The sequence below is a fragment of the Poecilia reticulata genome, chromosome 13 (genome assembly GCF_904066995.2).
Source record: "Poecilia reticulata chromosome 13, P_reticulata-male-v2, whole genome shotgun sequence".
Taxonomy (NCBI): domain Eukaryota; kingdom Metazoa; phylum Chordata; class Actinopteri; order Cyprinodontiformes; family Poeciliidae; genus Poecilia; species Poecilia reticulata.
Window position 1 is genome coordinate 13,909,073 of NC_088842.1, and position 22,043 is coordinate 13,931,115.

General features: G+C 40.0%; 1 protein-coding gene across 5 annotated transcripts in view; it reads left to right on the forward strand.

Moving 5' to 3' along the window:
• Positions 1 to 4,049: 4,049 nt before the first annotated feature.
• The window catches only part of elna (elastin a), a 54,213-nt gene continuing 36,219 nt past the window's right edge, over positions 4,050 to 22,043 (forward strand). For 3 of the 5 annotated variants that reach the window (XM_081615105.1, XM_081615106.1, XM_081615107.1), the window contains exons 1-5: positions 4,050 to 4,370; positions 18,573 to 18,641; positions 18,873 to 18,920; positions 21,308 to 21,409; positions 21,574 to 21,600. In XM_081615105.1, coding sequence (XP_081471231.1) covers positions 4,295 to 4,370; positions 18,573 to 18,641; positions 18,873 to 18,920; positions 21,308 to 21,409; positions 21,574 to 21,600 — 322 coding nt within the window. In that variant the 5' untranslated portion in view covers positions 4,050 to 4,294. The remainder of the gene's footprint in view (positions 4,371 to 18,572; positions 18,642 to 18,872; positions 18,921 to 21,307; positions 21,410 to 21,573; positions 21,601 to 22,043) is intronic. The other 2 variants (XM_081615103.1, XM_081615104.1) reach the window with 2 other exon arrangements.

The window sequence follows — 22,043 nt, forward strand, 5'->3', positions numbered from 1 at the left end:
AACATAACTCTGCAGCTGAATTGTCCTCATGATTTCAGTTGAACTGGGGAAACTTGGCACAAAGTTTTATGGTAAAGATGCTCATAAATCAGTGGTTCGGTGGTGTCCAAACATTTCAGCTTCTGATCCACAAAAGACGGCTAATAAGCCAATTAAACGAGGATTTAAATGCGCCATAAATCCCGATTTTTAAGATCTGCGGAACGTCCTTTTTCTCCTGCAGCCGTCAAGTTGAAATTCTGCTGAGCAATTAATTAAACATTTATTTGGCATCCAGAAGATCCCCCATTTGATGTTTCTTGACCCAAAGTGGTGTCCTGACCTCTAACTGGGAAACCACTGCTGTAACTACTGTTACCACTGGAATTTATTGAACTCCAATGGGATGAATTCAAATGTGAAAAGAAAATCTGTTTGCTCCTGGAGAATAAAGCTGTCTCATCTTCTCCAAAAACTAAAATCCAAAGTAATTATTTTGTAAATCAGTCATCTTTACAAGTTTATTTACAATACTTCATATGTGACCTTTTAGTGACCTTTCACCGATGACAGAAATCCAACTCGACGTCAATCAGCTGCTATTATCCAATAAAGTATGTTGAATTTGGAGTAAAAAAACATTAAAAACAGAAAAATGATACTGACAATAAGTCAAGAAATTCAATACCTAAAACATTGCATTGTTCACATTCGGGTTTAAAAATAAAATGCTGGGTACAGTCACAGTTAAAAGAAATTCTTACAGTTTCATCACATAAATTATCTTTAAATGGGCTTTTGTCAGATGTTAAAATGATCCTTAATGGTGCACAGAACCCCAGATTCACAATCTCCACAGTTAATGCAGCTTCTCCTTCAAAACCTGCTTCCTTTAATTTTGCTTTTATCTACTGTTAGGTTTTGTTCCTTTTTATTTAAATAGAAAATAAGAACTGTGAATTCATATTCTTTTTTTTCTCTCCAAGTCTGTCACACAAAGGAAGAGCATAGGTGAGGTATAATAAGTGACAAGTACTACACATGTTACTGATAAGTACTGATCCGTAACAATGTTCTATAAATTAGCATATGAGCCCACATATTTCAGGAACCTTATTTGAAGCACATTATTAAACACAGATGAGTGTTTGAAAGCCTTTAGTTCTGTTAGTTATGATTATTTCCCATATTGGAAACGTGATGTTTAAAATTAGAATATTATCAGATCAATAAAACAACTATTTCTAAAATCAGAAATGTGGGCTTCTGGAAACGTTTGAAAACTGCTCAAATGTTATTTTCAAAAGGTATTTTCAATCTGATAAACAAACCTCTGAATGGATATTCGGATTTATTCAACATGACAGTGTCGTTTTCTTGCTGACGGCATGTTGTAGCTGTCTGTTTAATTCAAGAAGCACAATGAAGAACGGGAACAAGCTAATTAAAATTTGTTCTATTTTTTTTTTTTAAACATTAATGCTGTAACGGAATTGCATGAATATGAACCCTAAATGTTATACGGAGCAAGCAATTATTTGTTTTATTAATTACAGTTTGTTCTATGCGACCTCTCTCTGAGCCTTCCCCAAAGTCCATGTTCTTTGCTTTCTTGGCAAAAACACCATGTAGCTCAGCCCAGAGGATAAAACCCAGACATTAGCTAAAATAGACATTATGGCTTGCAAATAGATTGAGGAAAACACTGCTCCCATCCAGAATACACTTCTGCTTCCCAAGCAGACCGGTCAGCTGGGGCTTTTGGTCCTAAATCAAATATGGAAAGACTAGTACCATGCATAATACAGTATTAGGTCAATCTCCTCCTGGTGTTTGGATTGTAATTAATGATTTACTTTAATCATAGAGTTGAGAGGCTTTCAAATATTTACACGGTATTTGCTTTTGTTTAAAATTTTTGAGTTTTTCTCCTTATATTGTGTTTTTTTCCCCTCCCTTTCTCTCCATGTAATGGAAGACTTTAGAGCAGAAAACAGATGATTTCACTTGTTTGAATCGGCATCCCAGGGTGCAGGATCTCTGCAGCTTATTAGCAATTAAAACTTCTGGTCCGAGTTTGATGAAGTTTGAGGAAATGCATGCGCAATGAGGTCTTGCTTGGTGTCAGGTTTTTTTTGCTTTTCTTTACATCATCAAAATGATTTGGTTTTCAGGCGTACGATTTTTCAAGGTGCACCGATAGAGATAAAGTGTAGCTCAAATTCATTCTGCAACAGAGGCTGAAAAAAAACAGAACGAATTTCTGAAAAAATTGGCCTATGCACAGCTTCATCTTTCACGTGAAAACACACTCTGCATTTATTCCAAACAAACCTTTAACAGCTGACGTTGTCAACATGCCTGAGCTAACTTCAATGAAACAAACATGAGGTAATGCGGACATTAATGCGGCGAATGTCACCGGTATGAAGGATGCTGTGTGTCTTGGAAAGCAGAACCCATTAGGCCGCATGCAACAGTCTGGTCCGTCAGGTCTGTGTCTGAGAGAGTAATGACTTTGGCTGCGGCTCTCGCCAATAAAAAGGACCTCTCTTCAACCTTCTCTGAGTTGAAATCCTAAATATGTGCCTCCAGGGAGAGCGGCCCGATGGACACTGACAGGTCTGTCAGCGGCGACGTGTCAACGAAGGTCTTCACCATGCAAGTCATTGGTGCCTTTCACAGACGCTCACGTTCATACTGTATTTGGTCAACTTGGGACTCACATTTTTACACTCCAGTCTAATAGGTTGAGATAATACGGTTATTTTCCCTTTGCCAATTCAAACCACAAGACAGAACGAGGTGCGTGTGATGTCTTTGTAGAGTTTCTTTATGTGTCTTTGTGATCCCAAAGTAAATCACTTAACTGTGGACATCACAAATCATCCTCAGTGTTTCCTCGTTTACTCAAAGCAGGTGTTCTTGTTGGTTTTCATCTTCATCTTGGGATCTGGGTTACAGTCTGTGCTCTTTGGTTAGTGAGTGGACTGCAGCTGGAATAAAATGATCCACCTTAATCCAAGTAAGCTATTGGCAAAGGAATTTTAAGAATTGATTCTGTGATTGTTGTCAAAGCGGTGTGAGGTTCTATGTCGCACGGTTTACTGGAAGGGCACTGAAATATGTTACGACCAAAATTATCAACAAGTCTTATCAAAACAGAGTCAAATAGCTAGCGTTTGCTTAGCATCTCACTAAACCCCGCCACAAGTGTGTGTTTACATGGCTGGTATATATACACATGCTGCAGATGTTTGCATTTCAGCCACTCAAAAATGAGCATTGATTATCCACTAAAATGTGAGTTTTAAATGGAATCTGCGTGGTTTAATCGTTCAATGCCAAGGAAAGCGGTTAAGCTGCAGAATAAAGGTATCACAAATTACAGGTTTTCCTTTAAAGAACCCAGGATAATCTAGTCTAATATTGGAGATTTAAATGTTTCACTTTTGGAAGTGAAACTGATTTTAGTCCAGATGGCATAAAAACTGTGAAATGAATCAGAAGCCGTCTCTGCATCATATTATTTAATGGTTTGGAGAATATAAAGACTGTTAAACCTAATTAGGTACATGTTTTGTCATCAAATGTTCTGCTGGAAAAACTGCCTTAATCACTTGCTGTTATAAGATTTCCAATGCATTTTTTTGTTGTTTTTTTTGTTTTGCTTTGTGGCAACTGTTGCCAAATGTGTTCATTTTGGGGATTTTTAAAAGAACTCAGCTATTTATGGAGTTGCTCACACTGCAATGCCTCGTTCTCAGTGTTTTTTATTTTTATTTTATTTTTCTTCACTTGCAGTAAAAAAAAAAAAAGTAAGAAAAAGTTTTGTTACTGCCTGTCAGGAGACGGTAATGAGAACCATAACAGACGAATGTTATTCTGGTATGCAGTTTGCTCTTCTTTTATATTCAATCTGACTCGTACAGATATTTCTGTGTATCCATGCAAATGTTTGGCTGACAGTTCAATTTATTGTGGATTGGGAGCACAGCGGTTGGGGTGCGTGTGTGTGTGCATGAGAGAGAGAGAGTTTGTGTGTGTGTGTCTTTTCCCCTCTTTTTCTTTCCTCGCTGGCAGCCGCGTCTCAGCAGTTGGCAGCAGTGACCAGAATAAAAACAGCAACACCAGACTCAAAGTAGGGGGGGGGAACAGAGTCGTCTCCCCTCTTGTAATGACACAGCGTCTCCCCCGTATCTTTTTACCTTTTTCACTCTACTTGTCCGCTCTTTGAGACCTCGGGGAAGAGGTAATTAGCTGGGAGAGAATAAAACCAGCTGATCGGGAGAGGGGTGGTGCATTCTGGAGAGAGATGGCTAACAGAAACGCTCTCTTGCTCGTCTGTGGAGTCGTCCTCCTAGCGTTGATTCAGTCCTCTCTTCAAGGAGGTAAGTGTGCAACAGGTGAACTCTGCAGGAATTTGGGCTGCATCAGTCACAGACTTAGCACAGGCACACTTTATGGATTTTTTTTTTTTTAAACAAACATTTCAAGCTTAAAGTGATCAAATTAAAGCTTTTCATTTTAATCTCATTTATATTCATGTTTTTTTTTTTTTGTTAAAGTGCATTTTAATGTTTTCTCCTGTGAAATAAAAATTAAAGTTTAGTTTAATGGCGGTACTTTTTGAAATGCATTTTTCAAAGTGACAGATCAGCAGTAGCAAGGTGACAAAAGGCAGTGAGTGCAAGTGGTGTCATTATTTTCGCTTCATATTTGCATCAAATATCTGTTGCTGCAGTTTTAGGAAAAAAAAAAAAAAGTGAAGATCTCTGCTCTCCCACGGTCACGTGAATCCAACCAGACGTCTGTGTCCAAAGATTTTAACTTGTTATTGGATCTTAAGGTAACTCCTGCACCAGATAATAATCCTGGCCTCTTGTCATGTTGTGCAATCTGAAGCTGGATTTTACTGCGTTGGTTCGTTACTCGGGCTCGTTTCTCATGGGTCTGCGCATTTTATTGTATCTCCCATAGCCGAACTGGCTCCTGCTCCTGCACACACCTTTGCATGTGCATGTGTATGTTCACTTGGCCCCAGATCCCATCCTTAAAAAATGTCGGACCCAGAAGCTTCCAGCTGGCCTCTGTTTCTGTTCAGAGAAACCACACACAGATTGAATACACCCCCGGCGAGCCCCCTGGGTGGATCAGCTCGCTGCGAGGGTCGCAGAGAAAGCTTTGACTAGATAGTCTCTTGTTGGAGATATGAGAAAGTGGCTTCGAGTGCAGCTTGAAGTCACGCCTTATCTGTTTTAGACGGGAGAGGAAGAAGAGAGCGAGGCTGTGAGCATGCCTTTTCCTCCCACTATCATTCAGCTCTCAAGATTTGTTTTTCCTCCTCTGTTTTGCGTTGCTTTGATTGGTTCTCGGTCTGTGTTTTGGCCGAGAGTCTTGAAGTTATTCAACCTCCAAATGGAAAACATGTTAATCATCCGAGCTATAAATGCTGCCGTGAATCCCATCTTTCTTTCTTTTTTATTTATCAGCTTAAGAGTCACAGCTGTTTGTCCTCACTGTCCTCCAGTGTCCCAGCTGCTTTTTTCTGAAATGTAATTTTCCCAAAATAAATATTTAGTGAACCTACAGTAACGCTCTCCTCGTTCCAGTTGCCCCTTTTGATCAGCCCGTGTGGTGCATAATTTGCCGGCTGTCAGCTAGAAGATCGCGTCGTCTCTCTTTTATCTCGCCCTCTTGTACAACATTCATCTTTTGCATTCCATGTTTCAGCTGAAGTTTTGAGCTTCTGTCAGGTTAAATATGCGGCACGAAAACAGAAAAGAGCCAAAACATTTCAATACTGACTTTGGAGCACAACTTTGATCTCGAGCGAATATTGAATCCATATCTATCAAACATTTCTGCGAGGCTTAAAGTAGATCCATCTGTGCTTGCCCTTTAACCTGACAAAAATGCCTCTGTGCATGGTCCAAGGGTAAATTATCTGTGGGTAACATGAACCTCATTAACGCCCATTCAAAGCTCCTGGCCAGAAAACACCTCTTTATGTCTGAGAAATTCAGAATTGCGGTGTGAAGCCAGGACTGTCTGAAAGCTTTCCATCGACGAGAATAAATGAGTTATAGTCTTAGAGGAAACATCTGGCGTGTTTTTCGTTAATACATGTGCCCCCTCCCATGCTACTCGGTGTGTGTTTTGCTGGTTCCCTGAAACACTGCAGAATTTTAATTTGTTTTATTTTTGTCACACTGGAACAATGGAGTCTATGCAACTTTCAATACTGGACAAGGATAAACTGAGTAAAAATAAAATACAGTTTTCAAATTCAGATTTTATTTATGAAGAGGGAAAAAGTTATCCAAACCATCTTTACCCCGGTGTTAAATTAACCGATTAACCACATTTTCCTGCAACAATCATCTATCAGTAGGAAAAGGGTAATACTGATCTCACATGTAAATGATCCCAAATGCTTTTGAGAAAATATGCATGATGCTCTGGGCCTGTTTAACGTCTTCTGCTGCCATCCACAGATCTTTGTCTCAGCCGGGTTTTTGTTTTTGGACCATTTTAGACACAAAAGTTTGTTCTTTTGTGTCGAGATTCTTAGGGTCTCTTATAATTTATGCTTGTTGGCGTTGTTTTCGACCAGCGACGTCAAAGTCCGGTCCACATGAAAAAGTTGCGGGCCACCAGCTCTCGAGGACTGGAGTTTGACTCATGTGGTTTAGACTCTCTTTCAGGTTTTAGTTTAGTCAGGTTCTTGTGTTTCTTGCAGCATTTGTTGACTTCTCTCAGCACCTCCATTCATTTTGCATCACTGCTGGTGCTAGTGAAGCCCATTCACAGCTCCTAGCTCAACTGTTTGTATGAAACTAGGGAAACAGATTCTCCATTGAAGGAGAGCTTTTTTTAGTGCAGCTGGAAGCCAATTTGTCTCCTGTGGCTGTAGCCAGATCAGTTTATTATGTAAATCAATGAAATTCGCTTGGCATTTATTAAGCTTGTTGAAAATATCTCTTTAGACTGGTGGACAAGCCTGATCGGTCCAAAAACATGAAGTAATTGTAAATCTTTTGCACCTGAACGATAGCCTTGATGCTCCAGGACTTTTTGGTAGCATGTTGTGAGCTTCTCCTTGGCTCCGCTCTCCCTGTTCTGCCACGCTAACAGGCCAGCTAAATCATTGAATGTGGCATTTACTGTATGGGTCCCATCACTCAACAGGTCCGCTCTGCTTTTAAAGAAACAGACCAACTGAGCCCAAGTTCGGACAGAACCCAGACTGTTCTCTCACAGTGAGGGTTTAATTTTGCTTCTTTATTGCTTGATCCACTAAAGCAATTTAATGTGTTTATATTGAGTGGCTTTGTGTGATTTTGTAGCATGATGACTTCATTCTGAACACATTAGGGATGATTCTGTTTGCTTTCAAGCACTGATTGAACTCCACTTGTTATTGTGAAAGTACTTTTTGTAGGTTAAGCCCGGATTTTCATAAGTGAGGTTCTCATGTAAGGATTCGGTTGCTAATAGCTCACTTTCCATAATTGACTCAATTGACATCCTCACTTTTTTTATAAATCCAGACTGGTTTCTCCGGGACTAAACTGCTGAACTATAAGAGTGGAACTATATGGTCATTTCTCAGGAGTCAAAGCTTGTTACTCACCTCAAAATTGTTCAATTTGAGCATCATGCAAGAACAAAAAGAAACCAAAGCCAAATGCTAGATGCAACATGAGAATGAATTCGTCTTAGCTTTTAACATGGTAGAAATTTGGCAGGTTTTTAGCTTTAGTCACTCGTAATAAATCCGTTTTTATACAAAGTGAGAGCACAAAATAAAGCTTTTTGCTGCACGTAGTCAGCAAAGCCCAACTCTAACATGCAAACAGCTTAATTAACCGGTCAGAGAAGATGTCTTGGCAATAGAAATCCACTTACAACTTCATTCCCCTTGGACTAATAATCAACTTTAGGTTCTTGCAGAAACTAATCTGTGAATGCAGATGAGGATGATAAATAGAGATCTGTCGACTGCTCTAAAAATCTTTTGGCTCACTTCATAGCATCTGAGCTATCTGTTTAGGAGGGACATTTCCATCCACATTTATAGATTCACATCAAAATCTCAGCCAGAAGCGATTGCTAACATGTTGGCTAAAGGTTTCTCCTATCAAGTTTTTATTATAACTGCTGTGAAAGGTTTTGCAAGGATTACGCCACAGATTTATGAATGGATCGGTTGTTTTAATACGTGGTTCTTTTAATCCGGTCCAGTCCCTTCAAAAAATTAAATGGACAACTTTGTAACGTTTCAAATTCTCCCAGATTTCTCCTCCTGAAGCCATCGCTGTCACGACAATGTTTTGGCGAGGGGCGTTTCCATTGTTTTCCCTCATCATCGTCGGTGCTTCTAACACTTATCTGCGCAGCGTTTACTGTTTAGGCTTGGATAAAGTCAGTTTTAACGTCTCACAGTCATGTGTTTGGTCTGCAGTTAGTCTGTGCCAAATCCTCAAAGAAGAAGCACATTAACTCACCAAGCTGTGATCTATCAGAAGCAGACTCGCTGCAGTCTGGACTGGCTCCTGTCGGGAATGTTTTCATTCTCCTTCAGGCACTATTGATGTCCAAGATCTTTTAAATTTAGAGACAACATGAGAAGATGTGAACACTATCAAACTTTTTTGGTTGTTGTTTTTGTTTTTTTCTGGCTGAATAAATACCAGTAACTGAAACCGTCCTCAGGGCTATTGATGCCCTCTAATAAGTCTGTCAAATTAATCACTACACACTTGAACTGTTTGTTCCACCAGCTTGTAGCGATTTCTCATAGTGAATGGTTATCTTAGCGCGCGGCTTTAAACAATTCTGTTTGGGGTTTTTTGTTGTTGATTCAGAAGACATGACTTGCCTAATCTTGTAATGATTCCCTGTCAGATTCTAGAGGAACAGCTTCACTCAGTTCTTTGGAAGGCACAGAGTTACAGGATTTGTGTGTGTTTGACTCTTACTTCAGTGCTTTGGGGAAGCAGAGACAAGGTTGGACATGACCAAGAGAGAGATGGTGACGTAAGATAAAATTAATTTTGTGAGATGCATTTGACATGTTCTTGCTTCATCCTTGCTATACAAATAGTGTAAAGGTGACAGTAGGTCGGCTTTGCCGAGCCTGGTACTACGGTAGCATGGTTACCTAAATGCACTGTACCTCGGATCGGCTGCGCCTCACACTGCAGCCTGAAGTGACCCCGTTCCAAGCTTTTGACGTAATGTGAACTGTATGTGATCTTTTCATGACAGTCCGAACAGCACAGGTGAGATTCTTTTCGAATGCGACCCAGGCCACTTGCATATCCGATACGTATCCAATTCAAATGCGACCTAATGTCCAGGTCACATTTATCCGACCTGAACGTTAATTGATACTCGACAAATGTCACTATTCTGCGTCCTGATACGCGCAAGCGGGAGAAATTCAACTATGACGGACTATAATGAGTATAAAGTTGCTAATATGCTGCTCCGGTCTGACAACAACAACTTCAAATGTGTAAGCTAAGCTCCACCGTTAGCCTCCATGTTTACTTCTGCAAACACTGAGCACTTCTTCTTTTTGTGGCGGTCGGCAGAACGCTGACGCTATTGCGCCCTCTACTGTGCATGCAGGACACTTTCAGGTCGTTTGCCCATTCACACAGGAGAACACATACATGTCGCATATGTTTGGCAGTGTGAACGGTCACGACACACACACAAAAATTGATTTGACAAAAAATCGGAATTGGGTCATTTCAGGCTGCAATGTGAAGGCAGCCAAAGTAATTAATCCGTTAAGCAGGATTGCTACAACGTCCCCACCCACCCCCCACTCCCAAAAAACTCCCCAAAAACTCCCCAAAACAATCCGTTCCACAACCTTCGTCTCCTAGCAACGGCGGAGCGATACTGAACCCCTCCGCAACCACGTCAAACTGCGACACAACTAGTAAATAACACACACACACACACACACACACACACACACACACACACACACACACACACACACACACACACACACACACACACACACAAAAGCACAAAGCAGTATTAATTTACATCGGTTACTTCGTCAACATGGCCTATGTGCCACATATGCATTGCATGTCAGACACGGACAAAATTAGTAAACACAAAATGTAGATTTCAATAGCTTTGTTATTAAGGAACAAAGTTATCCAAACCAATCTTATAACTGATTGTGACACCGTTGGCAGAAAAAGCGACCATGAAGAGCTTAGGATAACTAGGAACAGTGGCGCAACTACACATTATTCAGGTGGGATGCGAAAACATAGGTCCCCCCCCCCCCAGGGAAGGAACGTCAGGGTGAAGGAGCGACGCTCACTCACTGCGCCCCTATGCGTTGCATACCCTGCATACCCACTTTTTGCGCCACTGACTGGGAATAAAGCTTTTACATCGCTTTGGAAGAATTTTAACCCACTATTTTTTTCCTTTTTTTTCATAACTGTTTTCATTCATTCGCGGTGTGGGGTATGGTGGCAGTTCACCATGAATTAATTTTTTATGTTCATATCAGCATTTCAACCACATTCAAATCCAGACACACTAAGCCACCACAAAAATTTCACTTCACTTCGCTTTCCTTTTATGTCATTCAAGGGTTGAGTTTCTGCTGTGCTTTGGACCTTTGTCCTGGTGAATAATCCAAGTGGTGCTTAAGCTTAAGGTCTCGAATGGTGATGTGGGACATTCTCCTTAAGAATAAGTTAGGTTTTGGCAGAGTTCATCATTTCAGATGCGTCTTCCAAGTCCTGAAGCAGCTGAGCTGCCCCAGACCTTCCCATGACCACGACCATGTTTGACTACTGGAATGATACTGATATTTCCTTTTTCTTTCTTCTTTTTTATACTTTATTCATAATTTCTCTGAATTAAACAGCCGAGGCAGACAAAAAACAATATAACATAAACAAATAAATGAATAAAAACAAGACCAAACTGTCAAAACAGTCTGTCAGCCTGCTGGCTTAGTGATGAAAGAGGATAAAAATCCAAACTTTTCTGTCCAGAGTGCTTAATCGAGCCCAAGAGAGAGTTGAAGGGGGCAACAGGCAGTGCAGAAAACAATGTGTTTCAAACAGTGCACCATAAAACAATGCAAGTAAAAAGAAATATGATAATGACAATAACAATAAAAACCAAATCCAAATGGTCAATCATTTTATCCCATTTCTTTCTTTATATCTATTGAAAGGACACCAAACATTAAGAAACTTGTCTGACAAAGAGTATTGAATCTCTTCAAGATAAATACAGGAAACCATGTCATTAAAACATTTTTTGAAGCAAGAACGGCTTAGAGGATTTAAATTCCCTCACGATAAACTACTTTGTTACATAAGAGCTTGCTGTACAGACATGGGAAGAGTAAGAGAAAGTTTAAAGCGACACAAAACTATCAAATCAGCAGTCAGATGTCTGCCATGGACATTTCTATAAAATCGAAATGTCTTGCACCAGAAGTCGATAAGTTTAGGGCAGGAGCAAAACAGATGGTCCAGAGTCCCATCATCTGATTTACATTTGCCACAAGTTGGTGAGACACAGAGAAATAGTTTAGATTTGGAAAAGTGCAGCCAATGGATAACTTTGAATTAAATAGGTTGAGGTCTAGAACTGATGGATCAGGTTTTAATTCTTGACAAACTCATCTGAAATCTCACTTATCGGAAGTCCAGGCCTCATATAATGTGTTTAGAATGTGGGGTTGAACTGAAACGATTAACAAAATGAGAAATTAGCTTTTTAGAGGTAGGGGGCTTTTTTTTTTACAAGCTCATAAAAGCTGTGCTGCTCAGGTTGGGTTTCAAAGTGAGGGAAGTGGTGCCTGACGGAATCACAAACCTGCAAGTATCTGAAAATGTGGCTCAAATGGAGACCAAATTTGGATTGCAGTTGCATGAAGTAGGGGAAGTGATTACTAATGTGCAGTTCCTTAATAACATCTATGCCATTATTTAACCAGTGCTTAAAGACTACATCCATTGTGCCAGGTTTAAATGCTATGCTCTGAAAAATGGGAGGATGGATGAAGAAATGAGGGAAACTAAGAACAATCCTTATCTGCTTCAGAATACTGAATGAATTTTTTTTTTAGCACAAAATCAGTTGGAAATGTAAAGAGAGATTGGAAAACAGTGCATCTGCTAGAGAGAAAGCAGTAAGGGCAAAGCAGGAAAGGTTTTCATTCAGCGGCCAATTGGGCGATAGTGAGACATGAGGAAATGCTCCCTCCTTCCCTGAAGAGTTCCCCGAACGCAAGGGGCAATCGCATCTAAATGACTTTTATAGAATCCTATTCTGAACCCGTCTGGAGGATGTTCTGTTTCTGAACCGCTGCGTTACTTTCATGCCAGAGGCAACAGGGAGCAGACCTCCCAAATAATTTTGGAGAGATTTTTACACCCACTCATGGGGAAGATTTATGACTGTTCCATGTTTTCTCACTTCCTCCAGAACGATAACTGTCAGTGACTTTGTTTTTTGTCTGTTCTTCAATTTCTGTAGATCAGTGCATGAAGGTGTTGGATTTTAAGATTTTCTTTAGATTACTTCGTGTTGTTGCGCTGCCTATTTTAGATTATTTGTGACTGAACAGGCCATGTAGTTTTGTAGTTTGGACATGGTGTGGCTAAAGGAACTGAACCCAAAAAATGTGAGTTCATAATATTACATAACATCATATTTTTATTTATTTTTATTTTATTTGTTTTTACTTAGGGCCAGATTGGTATGGGCATCTTTATTTCCCTTAACAGTATTTTGTATTTGATCAGGTTGCGTTGGGTTAAAATTAGTTTGATCCGAACCTTTTACAAATTAACAAAAACAAACAAACAAACAAACAAAAAAAAACTGAGGAGGGCAAAATATATTTTCCACATTTCTGTATACATGTGTCCCAACCCCACTAAGGGACAAGGGTGTAAAGAAAATGGATGGATGGATGGATGGATGGATGGATGGATGGATGGATGGATGGATGGATGGATGGATGGATGGATGGATGGATGGATGGATGGATGGATGGATGGATGGATGGATGGATGGATGGATGGATGGATGGATGGATGGATGGATGTGAACTCCAATGGGCTACGGGTTTGTGATTTCCTTGCACATGTATCCAATACAATGGTGTGAGAGGTTTTGTTGCCAAACCTGAAGAAGTGATAGAAACATTTCACAGCAATTTCCCTCAAAATTTACCAAATTGTCCGTTATGATCATGTTGTGTAAACTGTTTGTTCAAGCAGAGCACCACCATCTGTCTTCATTTCTCCATGTATATCTATCTTGCGCCCACTTTAATTTGTTTTGTCCCCTACAGGGAAGGTAATTGTCATCCCTAGCAGCCAGCCATTAAACAACCACAGCACAGGGATTGGGGAAATGTCAAATTACTCACCATGTTGTTGTAAATGAACTAAAACACACAAAGAAGGGTTGTAAATATCACTGTTAACATGGGAGGTGCTGTGGAAAAACACATCATTGGCTTTAGTTTGATCCGAAAACAAAACAAGTTCTGACTTAAAATTTCCAAACATTTTAATGTTCAGTCATTAGTTTTGGGTGCAGCAACCGCTATTATCCATAAAACAAAATCCACACAGAGTAAATGTTCCCGGTTAGATTTTGTAGTAAATCATCTGTTTTTTTATGCTAAATTATTTTGCCAGCTAAACAGATAATAAACACATCACCCCTCTGTTTTCCACTGTGACGTCTGAAACACGGCATTGATCAGGTTTAAACAGCTGGGCTGAATTAATTTTATTTTATGGTGAACTTCATCTCTATTTAGAAATGATCTAAATCAGCAGCTTTTCGATATCATTAGAGTCGAGAACACTTGTTCCTAAATTTGGTTTTACAACTAACTGAATGAAGTAACTTGGTTTAGACTTGTGTATTAGTTTAGATATGTGCAATTGCAATAATAAAAGTTAGAACATCAACCATCAGTGCTCATGTTTGTCCAAAATTAAGTCAGACTGTGAGGAAGCCTTTTACTTTCAGTTCAAAATGATCATTATGTGTGTAAAAGAGAAAAAAGGAGACTGTGACATCATGCAAACACCTATTAGACAGGGTTGTTAAATTTTTCACAACCCTCAGCACACATCAGCAATACACTCTCAACTCACTTTACCAACAAAAAAAGAGCATCATAGACGATGCACACAGTATATAGATGTGAAAGAAGGGAATATTTCTCAAAATTAGTTCAATTTCAGAACACACAGAGAAAACTGAAGCTGATTGTCTTTTTTCCTTGAAACACTATGACAGCTTTACTCTTGTAACTTCCTCAGTACTTCAGTATTAGATGAGGGGTGAAGCAAAGGAGAATTAGATGGAAAAGTTCTCTAGGTTTATTTTGAAGCACAGTAGCAGATCTGACCTGTTTCTCTTCCAGAGGCCATGGAAAACCTGTTACAGCGCAAAGTCTCGAGAAAAACCAGGACAGTAAAATAAAAATGAGGTGTCATCTGGAGATGTTGTGCAAAGAGAAAGTGTTAATTTTGACAGATGTTGCAGGGGAAGTTCTGTCCTAATGGTAAAAGGAGTCTTAGAAATATTAATTGCAAAGAGTGTCAATAAATTTGGATAATTTTGAGGGGGGGGAGCATTTACATGTGTATTAAACAAAGAGGATTTTTTAAATAGTTCAGAGTAGGACGGTGCCACTGCATAACAGATGAAACAATGTTTAACACTTTTAATTTGACTTTAAATGTTACTTTAACTTTAATCAAGAGTGCCTGACTCAAGTCATTTTGCTCTCTTATTTGCAGAGCTTTCTACTTGTCAAACTTAGCTACAACTCAAACAGTAAACTCTTGACCTGAGTTAACTCCTGCATAAATTCAGCCTCATCTGATCTCTTTTCCTGGATAATTTTACCCCCTGAAACACATTCCAGCTTATTCCCATGACCTGGTCGAGTTCTCCAGGAATGCAGGCGGTGGACGGTGACTTGAATTAAAATGATCAGGAGACAGTTTTTAAAAAATTCTTCTCCTGGCAAAAGTCAGCGTTTGCCATCTTTGTGAACTTCATGCACTCTGTAAGAATGTACCAGCAGCGAGATATGGTTTTTAAGCTAAAGGAAAAAGTGCTGCTCACAGACTCGAAATTTCCACTTTCCTGCCAAGACAGGAAATCCTTCTTTTGAATGTAAAACGAAGGAGCGAAAATGAGAACAATCACTCCACACCCGTCGTCAGTTAAGGACTATATATGATCTATTTGAAAGGACAAAATGTCAGATGCTCATAAACACAGATATTACATTTCTCACAGATGTTACATTTATTGTTTTAGTTTGAGTTTTTTAGTCTGCAGGATTTTCAGCTCTTTTTGGTCAATACTGCAAGGCCAAACCACGGGAAATTTGAGCAGCTCCACCATTGTTTAGCTCTCTGATCTTCTAAATTATTTGCTCATTCATGAAATCATGCACAGCTGTCACTGTAACTGTTGCCATTAACACGTCTGTTCGGAGAAGCCACATTCTCCCGGTTTCAACGTAATCAGGCTGACTGTAAGCCCTCTTTGGCTCCCCGCTGAAGAAAAGATTTTGTTCGTGATCACGAGCAGATGTCCTTCCGATTAGATTGTGACCACAGATTTGCTTTGTATAAAGGAATATTGTTGTTCTTTCAATTTACGAAAGATCGTTGGTGGATCAGCACATTTCAGTGGCATCCCAGCATGTTTTCTTGCTTATAGGGCATATTTCAGTTTTTCTGTATAATTTTGCGGCTTATAGCTCATTAAAGTTACATTAGCTCAATGACACAGATCAAGATTTTCTTTTAAAATAAACAAAGTGTAAAAAAAAGCTAAAAGGTGCCCAAGAGTAATGATGCTGTGCTTCCATTGCTTAACTCGGGGATCAACCCGTATCACAAAGTCCGCCCAAGACATAAGGAGTGATAGAAAAGCCTGCAGCTCAGATTTGAGAAAGCAATTTTCTCAAGTGGGAAGCAAGAAGTCAGAAGAAAATGTTCTCTGAGCACATTGTGGCGATCCCAGTGTGCCTGTAATTTATGACAATAGTGAACGACTGTGACAAAAACCGTTCAAAACACTAAAATTTTGGCAGTGGTCAGGTTAGATGTTGCAACATCGGCGTCAGTTCTGACCAGCGCTGTTACTCTATTGCCCATGGGGGGCAGCACTTCATCTATCTGTCACCAGAATACTTCGTATTAATGAGCCATGCAATGATTGTAAGTCTCACTTTTCTCTGCATATGTTCGATCCATATTTTACTTGTGACGGCAAAACTGCCCCACGGTAACATAGCTTTCTGCTAATGCTGCACCTGCGGTGGAGGGGAGAGTAGTTAAAATACTTGAATGGCATCTTCTAGCAAACGTTCGCTTCCTCATATGAATCATGAGGAAGAAGAAAAAATGAGTTGAGCCTACTGTGTGTTATTATTGAGGATAAACAGTAAATTAGTTTTAAGATACCAGATATTGATGTAACACAATATACATCGGCTGATACTTTGTACTGAGAAGTGCAAGATATTTTACATAGTACATTTTAAGACATTAACAGCTAGCCAAAGTGCTGCTCAGGGTATAAAGTCACCAGCACACATGGAGCAGGCCACCTGGGGGACATCAGGCTCCAATCCAGCAGGGTTCCCACTTCCTCCCTGCGTCCTCCGTTTCGCTCTTACAAAACGGTCACTGAGAGAGTGCCACACTTTTCCCCCAGGCGTGTTTTTTTTTTTTTCTTTTGACAGTCTTTGAAGTTATTTAGCGAAGTCTTGTAAAAACTTGACATAATAATCGTTCCTCAAAAAGTATTCACGCCCCCTGTGGATTCAAACACCAGACAGTGGAAGCAGACTGGTTAAACTGAGACATCAGCATTGCAATCTGAGCGCATTTCCACATAAATCATAGCAACAAACTTCTGACCAGTCACACAACTCTTTGCACAAAGATGTGCCTTGTAGTTCAACCCAGGCCCGGTGCGGACCTTGGCAGATGGATGCCTCTCTGTGAATAAAAATGATGCAATTTTCGTCACGCCGTCTGGATTAAGTCAACTGAGTCTCCTCCAATGAAGTATGTGGGAGCATTTGCTTTCATGGAGCTTCCCCATGCTTCGTGTTCATGCAGAAGCCCTCACATGTTCATTTTTCTACGGACTGACACATGACCACTCATCCTGTTAACATGTTTTATCAAGAAAATAATAATTTTTCTCTCTTCAGTCGTAGACAATGCTGTGACATTGTCACCGATATATGGAACTATCTTTCTGTCTTGCCGGTTATGAATCCAAAAGGCTTGTTTTCGTTTCAGAAAAAGGGTTTTAATTTTACGTGTTGGCTTTGTAAAATATTGAAAAGGCTGTCAGTGATTTATAGAGTTTCATCCTTTCTACATTTTTATTTATTCATTACAAAAACACGTGTTCACACACCATAGAAGATGGCTCATATGTTTTCATGTTGAATGTCTTCTCAATGGCACTTTCTTTTCATTTCCTGAGCCTTAGCTGTCCAATAAAGCAAAGTGGGATTTCATCATGGCACTAACCGAAGGTATATTACACTTCTCATTAGTGAAAGACTCATAGCCATCCTGGATTTAAATGTACTAAAGCAGGAATCCAGTTCATCAAACTGTAGATTTTACGTTTTCTTTTTTTTAGGTGTCATAAATATCCCTGCTGGTAGACCAGACAGTAATGCCTTGTAATGCTCTTCCCCTACCGGCCACAGCCAGTGTGAGTTCACACAGTCTTCTCTAATAAACACATGAACGCCTTTGACATGTGGTTTAAATTAATTGGTCTCCCAGCACATGTAGGAGCCATTAGGCATAATCACTGTGGTCCGACTGCCCCAGCTCTCTCATTTGCATTGTGTTTTTTGATACGAACCAGCTTTTTCAGAATATACTTTTGTAATTTAGGCATTAGCTCACCCATCCCATCGGATTTAGTTGTTATTTGTCCCAGAACAACCTGTAATTCTTTTTAATCTTCTTTGCAAAAAAAAAAACAACAAAAAAAACCCAAAGAGGTTCTTGTGCTCTTGGTGTTTGTTGCACACATGAGGCCATCACGTCTAGAGTCCAGAGCGACCATCTGAGCAGTTCCAGCCAGAGACAAAGCTGTGGGGGATGACGCAGGTGGGGGTTGACGGGGTGCTGCTGCAAATTCCTCGACCCAAAGCTGCGGTACCTCATCAGTATGAGAACAATTCAACAGGACTCTTCTGAAAATCCATGAAGTTCTGCTTTCGCTCTGACTCCAGCAGCTTTCACCTTTCGCCGTGCACTTCATCACAGCTGTGATGAGCCCCAGATGTGATCATCAAGGACATCAAGGTTCTGCTCGGTTTCCAGGCTGATGAATGTGTTTGAGAATGTTTGCCTAATAAATGGGATTCTTGTTTAGAAATAAAAACTATTAGAATGGAAAAGGGGAAAAAGAGAAATGGTGACTGCCTGATAAAGTTTCATTCTGACATACAGATGATTCAAAGTTTTTTTTGTTTACAATGTGTGTTGCAGGTGTGTATGTGCCACCTGGTACTGGATATAGACCAGGCGCTCCTTTGCCAGGGACTGGATATTTTCCAGGTAACAGAAAACAACTCCAGCAAGCTAATCTGTTTGTCTTTAGTGGGCAATTAAACCACTGTAGAGGAGAAAACATGAGCTACAACATGTTTGCAGCTAATTTAATTTTCTAAATCCCTGTTGAGTTGGATGATGTTAAAGATTTTGATGGTTGAAGATAGTAAACCCAAAATAAATGTCTGTATTTAGTTTTTATTCCAAATTTTAAATTTGAATCTGTGACTCTTACAGGGTCAGCTGGAGGTGGTCCTGCAGGCTATAAACCAGCAAAACCTGGAGGTAAGTGGAAGAGACTTTGGGTTCAGGATATTTACAATATCAAACCATTATTTTTAGTAATTTAGATTAGTTAAAATGTAAAGCTGCAGATTTTATGGAGGTGTTCTAAATATGCTTTTCTTTGTTCTCATTATTTTTGATGATGAAGTGGTCAATGCTGCCACCGGGCTTGTTGCAAAGCCGCACACATTCTGTCTGCTGCTTGTCACTTCACACATCTATCACTCACAAGTCTGCAGCATGGCTCAATTTAGCACCAGGTCGCACTCTGTATTCATAATGCTGGCCAGCCTTCAGCTCCCATTTGCTGAACAAGTTTGACCCTGTGCAGCTTTTTAAAGCCAAAAATATTAAAGCTACGGCTACAGGAAGACTGCTGTGACCTTTGAACATTTGACATCTTTATGTTTGTTGGAGCATTCAGCAGTTAAACAAACACAAGGTGGAACAGTTTGCTGCTGTGAAGAGAAGTGGTCCTGTTAGCAGTCAGTGGTTTGTTCAGATCACAGAGTACCTTAGATTTACTTCTTATATTGAGAATCTACAACTAATTTACTGCAGTGTTAGAGAGTAAATCAAGCTTCCACAGACAACTACTGTGCTAAAAGGATAGTTTACTTTTGTCAAGTTTTAAAGAGTTTTTTTTTTCAAGACATTGATTAATCTTAGCAATGGTAGATTACTTTCTCAACTCAAAATGATGCAAAGAAACATTAATTTTGCAATATGCTTACTTTAGAACATAATTAAGGACCAATGACAAGTCTGTCTTCACTATAAATGACTCAAGATGTAAATAACCACCAACTAGAAAGTGATGCAAGGTTTTAAAAGCAGCATTTTGGATGCCTGAGTAAACATCATTCTGTTTATGAAAAAACTTTCAGGTCCCCCTTCTCAACCCTTACTGTCCTAAATTTAAAATCTCCGCCTGGATATATTTGCTTATTTTAATTGTACGCAGTTCTTTAAATGTCCTGTGAGAAAATATATATTTGCCCATTTATCAATAACAACTGGAACTTTCAATATCTAGCGAGTTATTTTCGCTAGACATAACTCCGTCTATTAAAAGAGTGCCCCTCAGATTAATGTCACTCCCCGGGGGTGAATTTACCGTAATAACCAAATATTGTCTGGAAAGCGCAACGTCTCTCCTTTCAGAAACCATTGGAATTTTTCAGATAGCGCAAAGTGTGGCAGAATTACGGTACTGCAAATTTGACAGGACTAGTACGTGTTTAAAAATACAAGGTTCGTCACTCCGTCGGAGTTGACTTTTCCACTCGGAAGCTTTTTAATGACCTTGCAACCTGTCCAATGGCAAAATACTTGAGAGGTTTTCTACTGAGTGCTCACACTATGGTCCAGTTACCTGGGAAGCCTTTACTCAGAGTTGGGTTTGACGTCAGACCTAAGGTAACAGCCTTCTAATTAAGAAATCGAAATTTCAACATGGCGACGCCCAGAGACTACGCAATATCTCTTCTGAACATCATTGATTTGTTAAGCTTAGAGATGTAAGCGCTACATTAACATTAACAGTAGAGGCACTCTTACATGTGCGTCTTGTAAAATAAGCATGTTTCCACCACATCTTACTACTGTTGTTGCGAGGAGCGGCCATATTGAAACATTAAGTCGACCTTACAAGTCGTAACTGGGGGTAGTTGGAGTTGCGCCCAGTTTCCCAGTGGGAAATCCAACTTTGGAGGGCGTTCCAGTTTATTTTTCCTGCCTGGGAAGTCGTAATTTCCCACTTCCGAGTACAACTACAACTAAGTATCAAGTTCTGCCTCCTCTGAGAAGGATCTTATGACCAAATTGAGAAGATCCTAAAAGTGCTCCTTCCATTACCTAAGAATAATGCCTGTCAGCATCAACAGTTGCTGCCATAAACAATACTTACCCTTAGCTGGTCCCTGCTTTCCCTTTCTGAGTCGTTCAACAGTTTTCCCCAGAACTTACTTGAAGTCAACCAAAAGCCCTTCGCCATATGTTCTCCAGATTCCTCTTAAACCCAAATTTTTGCTTTTGGAGTCACAATAGCTGCACAATAGTCTTTTTTCCCACCTGGTGCCAGTCTGCTGTTTCAGGACTCCCAAAGAAAACCTAAATCCTGAAGGTTATTTTTCTTTAGTGGACGGCTTCCAATGCTACTGTCTACAAACACATTTTTCTGGGTGCTGCCAGGTCAGACATCCTGACCTACGGGTCATACTTCCTGAAAAACTGAATGAATAAAGAATACTGCATATCCTGTTAACATGCTCGGAGTAAGACGGTTGTTCTCTTCAGAATAGTTAAATCGGATAGAATTTTTCTCATTGTGATATGTAAAATTCAGCATACATATCAAACAAGCACATGTGTGATTCTGATTGCAGCACTAGGAGGTTATGGCGGTGGAGGCCGAGGTGCTGGGACCGGCGGTGTGGTACCAGGAGGAGTGGGAATGGGCGGCCTTAGCTATGGAGGGCTGCCAGCAGGTATGATGTTGGATTTATGGCCTGCAAACAGGCCATGCATTTTTATCAAAGTTGTGAACAAACTAAATCAACTTGTGAATTGTGTGCATTGGCAGAATAGAATAATTTTGTACCAAAGATTTTATGCAGTTCACAAAAACCATGCTTATGTTTTTCCCCAACAGGACAAGGAGGAAAGCCTCCAAAACCAGGTAAGCCTCAGACATTTATACAGCCATTTTCCTGTTTTATGAAACTTTTTTGTGTGTTTATTTGGATGCACATGTTACGGCCGTTAAAGATTATGAAGTTGGAAGATGTTGCCTTCTTACTCAGTTTCAACAACGCAGACTTGCAACACGAAAGGAAGGAAATCTGATGTATTGTTATTGAATTGATAAAGGAGCCTAATGTATAGACGCCAATCCCGTCAGGTTGCACAGGGGTTCACCGATGCGGGCGAACGGGTCTTTGGGGTTGTCACCAAGTTTTTCTTATCGCCCGGCATGAGTTTGTTTTTACTGGCCTCGCAGCTGTTCAGTGCATCCTGAGTGGGAGCACTGTGGGTGCCAGCGCTCCTTCACCTCTGCTGTAACGGGAGTATTAAGGAACTGATGGTTGTCAGAATGCAAACAGTCATCTGCAGCTGCCAAAC